This window comes from Sinocyclocheilus rhinocerous, unplaced genomic scaffold (assembly GCF_001515625.1).
Source record: "Sinocyclocheilus rhinocerous isolate Xijiao unplaced genomic scaffold, SAMN03320098_v1.1 scaffold968, whole genome shotgun sequence".
Classification (NCBI taxonomy): Eukaryota; Metazoa; Chordata; class Actinopteri; order Cypriniformes; family Cyprinidae; genus Sinocyclocheilus; species Sinocyclocheilus rhinocerous.
Window position 1 is genome coordinate 9694 of NW_015662082.1, and position 8337 is coordinate 18030.

Genomic DNA, 8337 nt, shown 5'->3' on the forward strand with positions numbered 1-8337 from the left:
TTTCTATTCTATTTTAATTCTACTTTATCTATATTTATCTTATTTTTTATTTTTTTATTTAAAAAACAACAACAAAAAACAAACAAACACTAGCTTTCTATTTTTTCTATTATCTACTTTTTCTTTGTTTGTGTGTGTGTATATATATACACACACCTTGCTACGTGTACTGCGTTAGGCTAACCGAGACTTGTCATTTGCACTTATATATTGTTGCTCTTTTGCTAGTTTTGACTGCTTTTATTGTCCTCATTTGTAAGTCGCTTTGGATAAAAGCGTCTGCTAAATGACTAAATGTAAATGTAATGTAAATGTAACTAGTTGTAAGTTGACAGTTGGGGCAGGACTTGCAGTACTCTTTCACTACCGTTTACATCTTAGGCCAATAAAACCTCTTAGAAATTCGCATTAGGGTCTTCATAAAACCTAAGTGACCAGACCAAGGGACCATATGTCCAAGCTCAAGCACCTCTTTCCTGTAAGCTTCAGGTACAACCAACTGAGTTCCTTCTTCCTTGCTCTTTCTATAGAGTAGGCCTGCCTTGAGAACATATGTTTCTCCCAAACCCTGCAAGAAACAACCTTCCTCCTCAGCTTGCTTAAAACACTCCACTAGAGAGGGGTCTTTCCTTTGTAGCTTCACTAGGTTGTTAGGTATGGTAATATCAGAATCTGTTAGTTCAGGTTCCCCCAAATCTAGCTCAACGTGGTCAGTGTCGCCAACAAGTCTCTTCACCTCCTCCCTACGTCGCTCTAACCTCTCTTCCTCAGTGGGCTTAGGCTCGGCCTCTATGTCAGCAGTTGAAAAAGGCATCTCCTTCCAAGTATTAGTCTCCGTCTCCTGCCTTATACGCTGGGTTTGGGCTCTCATAACTACACCACACCAAGCGGTGCCCTGCACTAGATCTGCCAAAATGGGGACATCAGTGCCCAGCAAAATGGGATAGGGGAGACTAGTAGCTACACCTACTCTCATCAGATAAGGCTGGCTGTGTATCTCAATATATACATCTGCTGTGGGTAACTCTGCTCTATTTCCATGTACACAGACGATTGAGACAGTTTAATCCTCATTCCATATATCTCTAGGGATGTACTGAGACTGTACCAGAGTACGGGAGCAACCTGTGTCTATCAGTGAAGTGAGTGGTTTGCCATTAAGCAAGATGATTATAATGGGCTCTGAGGTAAGGGCATGGGTGGAGGAATGATTAGGACGGGGCACCCAGCATAGACTGGTGGTTTTGGGTTTTTTCAAGGGGCAAAGGGGGCTAGTGTGACCAGGTTCTCCTCAATTAAAACACACAACATCTGCCCTGTCAGAATGTTGCCTTAATGGTGGGGCCTTAGCAGTATAAGTCTTATTATGGGTAGGCTTTAGTATCTTGATTTGGCTAGTGTTATGAGAGTTTGAACCAACCCCAATCCCTTCAGACTTACCCCTGCCAGGATGTAAGATGCCTGCATATCGATAGTTTCCAGGGCCTTTTCGTGCAGCAATGTAGGCCTCAACAAGCGTAGCAGCTTCTGCAGCAGTGGAGGGATTCCTTTCTTTAACCCAAGTCCTTACTTCTGGGTGGAGTACTCGTAAGTATTGCTCCAACACCAGAGTCTCCATAATGTCCTCCTTGTTGCAACTGCCAATTTTTACCCATTTGCAGAACAAATCCTTGAGGGGGACGTAAAGTTCTCGGGGAGTCTCCTCCACCAATGTCTCGCGGGCTCGGAATCTTAGTCTATATGTTTCAGAGTTTATTTCATACTTGGCCAACATTGCCTGTTTGACCGCATTATAGTCCTGTGCCAGCATAGGTTCCATAGAGACAAAAGCACTCCGTGCTTTCCCAGTCAACAACGGGATAAGGCGTATAGCCCAGTCCTCCTTTGGCCATTTATAGACTTCCTCCAGTCTTTCAAAGGTAGTTAAATAATGTTCAATGTCATCGTTGTCCTCCAGCCTTGCCATATGTAGCTCTTGGTCCATCACTCGAGCTGGTTTCCCTGTAGTAGTAACCCCAGCCCTGGTGTGTTCAAAGTCCAGCTGTATCTGGTTGACCTGATATTGGAGGACTTTGTATTGTTGTTCCCGACGCACCGTCTTTCTCTCTTGCCTCTCATCACGCTCTCGCTGATATCTCATGAAACTCTCGAACATACGAGCAAGACTTGTGATGGCCCCATCTCCACCAGATTATGTAATTTCAGCAGTAGCTGGAACTTCAATGGCACCTTGTCCCACCTCTTGCTCACTGCCCTCCTCAGGCTGACCCCTCAGCTTTGGCGGCATCTTGATGAGCAAAAAAAATCCAGCTTGTTTATGACCCCACTTCTGACACCACTTGTAAAAGATGGCCCAGTGGTCAGAGGAAATAATTACAATCAAGCTGGTCAGAGGTTTAGTGAATCCCAAAAAGGTGGTTTATTACCAGTAGGTGGGGACAAATTCCATGGACACATACTGGACTACAAACAAAAACTGTACAAAACTGCAACAATGTGCAAAGAAAGGCTACACCAAATACTTTGGTCCAATTTTCAACAGGGTCTCTCCTTTAGTTTTCAACAAACAAGACTGTCTTGATAAGCTCTATAGCTCCTTATTTATAAGGGCTAGCTCCCCCTTCAGACTGTACCAAATGAACAAACAGGGTCCATACATACAATACATTATACAGCGGATTCGTGAAATCAAAATAAAACTAGTGATAAGGCGCTCTGATTGTTATTGTTGTAGAATACGATAGGGGATATATTCACAAGTTATAGAAACGCATAAACCCATGGGTACTTAAACACACCATAAAAAAAGAAAAAGAAAAGTAAAAATCGTTCAGCTGCTATTCCCCCTTCCCCCAGACAAAACTACCAATGGTTCAGTCCAATAAGGGGCATGCTAATGCTATAAACACCAGTTTGATCCACATGGTCTGTTTGATACAAGGTAGTGTTTGCAGCCCCATACTGTTCAATATTATGATAAATGACATTTTTGATCAGGTAAGTGGAAATATAGGTAAGTCACTTTATGCAGACGATGGAGCACTCTGGGTTTTTTTTTCTAGAAATTTAACTACTTTAATCTCGAGATTGTTTTATTGGTATTAAGGTTTTATTTTTTTATTATTGCTTGGCCCTAATCCTCTTCCGTACTTTTGATAAATTTAATGTTTAAAAAAAAATTACTAACCCCAAACTTTTGAGTGGTATTTTTGCTGTACAAGAAAAATGTAAAGTGTGAAATATAGATGATACATTCTGAAATGAAAAGTAAATGTCTACAATTGTTAAACATATTTAATGAATATCTTAGGATGGCATTAAAAGGGTAGCTCATCCAAAAATGTTGTCTTTTGTGTTACACAGAAGAAAGAAAGTCATACAGTTTTGGAAAGACATGAAAATTGGGTTTTTTTTCTGACCACCTAGCACCCCCTTGATGGCAGTTTGAAAATGCCTGACCTAAATGTTACAGGTTTGCTTGCATGTGTGGGTAATTTAAGAGTCCAATCTCATTATTGTGCCCTTGAACAAGGTACTTAATCTAATTTTTTTGCTTGCAGACCGTCCCTGCAATTACTGTAGTTTAGTGGCTTTAGGTAAACAGCACCTGCAAAGTGACAAGTAATTATCTCTAATGACTACTAGAGAAATTAAGCTTCTATTTTAATAAAGCAGATGAAGCCATACACACATAAAACATAATACAGGGATATTGGAGAATTTTCTACTGTAGCACAACATGACTGGTACACAAAGATTGAATTTGCATGTATGTTTGTAGAGGAGCATTGCAAACGTAAATATATCAGTTATGTCACAATAATTTCATAAAGACAATCAGTATGACATTACACTAAAAAAAAGAAACGGAACAAGCGAAGGTTCATCATTGGTGATGTTTACTTTGGGCAATGAGCTACAACCACAAAAGACAGTATGCAAGGAGAGTAAATATTATGACAAGATTATGAACAGATCAGAAAGAATTCTCATTGACAATAATGCAAGATTGTTGATGAGTACATTTTAAAGCAATAACATTCAATTAAAAAAAAATGTAATACATATTTCTACCAATACAGTATAAGAGCAAAGAATCATTTTTAAAAACCATCCCATTCCTTAGTAACACTGTTGTTGTTGTTGTTTTAAATGCAAATATAAAAATATCCATAGATGAAAAAAGGTAGCCAATCTGAGCTGGTTTATAGTCTGACATAATACGCTGGAAAATACTGGTTGTCTTATTGACATGAGCTTTGAAAAATTGAAATACTGTGAGACACTTCTCCGCTGTAAATAAAAAACTTTTTTTTTTTCTTTTAAAGAAAGTAAAGCAAATGACACTGCAACCAACAAATCTGCATTTGTCCTTGGAACAAGCAGCAATCAGACTACGGAGTATAAAACCAGTGAATGAAAGACCAAGAGGCAAAAGAGAAATCGCCACATCTATGGATATGATACAAAGCTTGTCAAATTCTTATTTCACATACCATTGAAATAGTACAGGACTGATCAGCTCTCCGATCTCAAACACATTTGTAATCTCTGCTGGCTTTTGTGCTGCATGCAATACAATATAGAAGTCACTAGAATATTTGATCTAATCTAGATGATACAAAATGCTCACGTAATGAGGACTTCACTTTAAGTAACACCTGAAAACTTTTTAATATGCTTTGTAAATTTGAAACACATGGATTAACCAAGGGTTAGGTTTAAAAAAAAAAAAAAGGCTTGAATAGCTTATAAATTATGTTCTTTGATGCAAATCAAACATATATTGATTGTTTTTTAAACACTGCATAAATGTTAATTATATACAAGCATACAGAAATCATCTCTAAAATACCTCAGGGCACATAGGGAAATTTCAGAATAACTAAGCTATTGAAGGTGCAAAATGTGAGGATGTTTCCTCACTGTAGACTATCCCTCAGTCGGCTGCATCCAAAAGAGGACAAAAGCACAGGACAAAGTGTTTAAACATACAATAACATAAAACAAAAAGAGAGAGAAAAGCACAATCATTCTTTTAGAAAGCCTCAAGTGAAGCACAGAATAATTGAGCTGGGTGATGAACGACAATAAAAGAAGCAAATAAACGTGTGAAGGGAATGCTGATGATCAGCTCATCTCCTCCTCACTCATCGTCACTGTGGCTCCCCTCTGACTGCTCCTGAAAACAAACACACAACGATATTACACACATGTGCGGACCACAGAGCGCCCCGCGGCAGAGCTTCAGTGACCTCCGTCACGCCCACACCACACCTGACTGATTGCTGGTCCGCAGAGGCTCATTATTCGCAGACTGAGCTGGTTACTGAATGCACCTCCTTATTTCTGGTTAATGAGACAATCTAACACTGACTCATGGGCCTTGGTCACACGGCACTGACATATTCACACTGACTTTATATGAGGATTGATATTCAGTCATGAAGCAATTACACAATGGAAAGAAAGCGTATGTGAAAGCGAGAGACTTACATTTCCCTCTTGAACTGCAGCAGATGGGATAAAGAGAGAGGAATTAAAACGAAGTTTAAGGGCACAGTATATCCTTTTTCTGTTAAACGATTCCCTCAGGGAACTGCACAACATCTCAAACACCTCTTAGAAGATGAAAGATAAGGACGTGGCTAAGCATCTAGAACAGGGCTGTCCAAACTCGGTCCTGGAGGGCCGGTGTCCTGCAGAGTTTAGCTCCAACTTGCCTCACCACACCTGACTGGAAGTTTTTATGCCTAGTAAGAGCTTGATTAGCTGGTTCAGGTGTGTTTAATTAGGGTTGGAGCTAAACTCTGCAGGACACCGGCCCTCCAGGACCGAGTTTGGACAGCCCTGATCTAGAATATCTGTTGAGATATTAGAGGCTGTCTGTGGGCTACATTTTGAGTGGAAGCACCTCTTCGCAGTTAGTCGTCCCATAAGCACTCAATAAAAGCCTGTTTTTTTGGTGACAATATCCTCCTCAAGCATGTTCAGTCAAAATGTCAATGTATGCACCTGAGGTTTTTGAATACAATAATCTAATTAAGCTAAATGTCAACCTGCTAAACAGACTGTATCAATGACAGGCCTATTTGATGAGAGGATTGGTGGACCTACGTTCTCCTCCTGTTCTTCCTCGCTGTCATCATCACTGACCACGGGCTTGGCCTTTCCACGACTTGATCTCTTCTTGCCTTTGTCCTGACATCTCTCGTCCCGATTACTCTGCCTAATTTTCACCTTCACTGATTTAGCTTGGATAAAAATTTAAAAAATTCAGAATAAAAGAGAATTGAAATAAAATGAACTCTACACCGAAAAAGATATATAAATACAAATTAGCTTATAGAAATAGTCATTTTAACAGAATAACACTATGACAACCCATATTGTTTCAAATTCCACTCACATCTATTAAAAGCCCATCCTTTCAAATACCACCCACATCCTTCTAATTCCCTAAGTACTTTGCTGTTAACCTGTTTGCTTGATCAAATGTACACTGAATACTAAACATCCCTCATGAAATGCTTAAGTGTTTTGTGGTCTTTAGTGTGTGGCCTTTAGATCAACAATATGCCAGTGTACTCAATAAAAAAAATACAGAATTCACTTTTAGTAGATATACATATCTAAATTGTAATCTTCTCTTTTTAAAAATAAAAATGACTCATCCTGCACCGATTTTTGTCCAATTAGATGCTCTCGATTAAGAATGTCCTTCCCACTAATACAACATGCAATTGACTAGCAAGTAGAAAATCATGTTCACCTATAGGTGCATCTCAATAAATTAGAATGTCGTGGAAAAGTTCATTTATTTCAGTAACTCAACTCAAATTGTGAAACTCGTGTATTACTTAAGCCACCTTTCTACTATCTCTGACATTTGCATACAATTGTCGCATTTTGTCCCCTAGCGGAGGTTGCATGGAACTTTCAAACTGGCCATTAAGCAACTGTTACACTCACTTATTCAAGTAAAAAAAAAAAGATTTTATAATTATATCTGCACAAAACAAATGACTGCCATTACATCTAAAAGAACAAACATATATATTCATAACCACTTATTTTACAAAAATAATGTTTAAAGATTAATGTTTTAAAGCAAAAACATTAATAATTCTCACCTCAATGTTTTAAAATAAAATGCATCACATCTGGTCTGGTGGCCACTTTTGTTCTAGTTGCAAAAGGTTAAATATTTCAATGCTCAAATCAGTTCTGAAAATTCTGATCGGAACTCTGCAGTTCTTATACTACTTTTGAATGGAATTCATTGACTTCAGAGATAATGAAAAGGCGGCTTTATGACTATTTAAAAAAAGGGTTTAGGCTTTTGATATGTGCTTCTTACTTTAACAAAACAAAGAAAACTGCACTTCTCAAGCAATTTTAAGGGGTATGTTGAGCCTTAGTTTAATCAGTATCAGTAAACTGGTCCTTTGTTAATGAAAAATCTTACATTCTTCCTCTGATTCCTCGTCATCATCATCATCATCATCATTGCTGTCATCATCGCTTTCCTCCCTAGCAAGCTTTTGTCTTGCACTCTTGAATACTGACTGGAGAACAATGGAGTCCTCATAGATCTACAAAAAACAAAGGGTGAATTAAAAGTAATAACACAAACAAACAAAACAGGAACAAATTAAGATATCTTTAATGCCAGTAATCTGCATGTCAATACATTTCTGAACATTTTTTAAAAGCTGGAAAGGTGAAGTGAAAATATTAATAAACGCATAACCTATGTGCAGCACTCCTTTCAAATAAAAAGTGATGCTAAGAACTGGTCTGGACTCCATATACAGATTGTGCTCATTTCAGAAAAGATGAAATATTGATTTCAAACACACAGACAAAATCTGGTCAGTAATCCAGTAATCCTCTCAAAAATCCACAATCCATCAAGAAATACTGCGTGAAGAGATCTGCATAAAAATTATGTAAATATATAAATATAATGTGCATTTCTTATAAAGCTTTAAATTAATTACACGTGGGTATGGGCAGTAATACACTTCAGACAAACCCAAAATCCAAATTTTATAGTGCATGATAGCCACTGTTCAAACAGATCAGTGACTATTCAAGTCTTTGTACAGTAATAGGGCCTTTCGCACCGCGGGAACCTTTTCATAGTACCAGAACTAATTGTGGAACTACCCACTTTTTGGCGTTTTCGCACCGCCGGAACTGGGTGCGATTTTAGTACCGGACTGCCTTTTTCGAGAACCAAATTAGCTCCTACTCCGGAGCAGGGTCTAACCAGCACAACTGGTACTAATCGCGACGCAAGTAGACATTGATTGGCCAAACGCATATGAAAAC

General features: G+C 38.5%; 1 protein-coding gene across 4 annotated transcripts in view; it reads right to left on the reverse strand.

The window, feature by feature from the left end:
* Positions 1-4058: 4058 nt before the first annotated feature.
* The window catches only part of LOC107727446 (probable global transcription activator SNF2L2), a 50260-nt gene continuing 45981 nt past the window's right edge, over positions 4059-8337 (reverse strand). For 3 of the 4 annotated variants that reach the window (XM_016537318.1, XM_016537321.1, XM_016537319.1), the window contains 4 exons: positions 7469-7595; positions 6118-6254; positions 5497-5510; positions 4059-5182 (listed from right to left, as the gene is read on the reverse strand). In XM_016537318.1, the coding sequence (XP_016392804.1) occupies positions 5131-5182; positions 5497-5510; positions 6118-6254; positions 7469-7595 (330 nt within the window). In that variant the 3' untranslated portion in view covers positions 4059-5130. The remainder of the gene's footprint in view (positions 5183-5496; positions 5511-6117; positions 6255-7468; positions 7596-8337) is intronic. The other variant, XM_016537322.1, reaches the window with a different exon arrangement.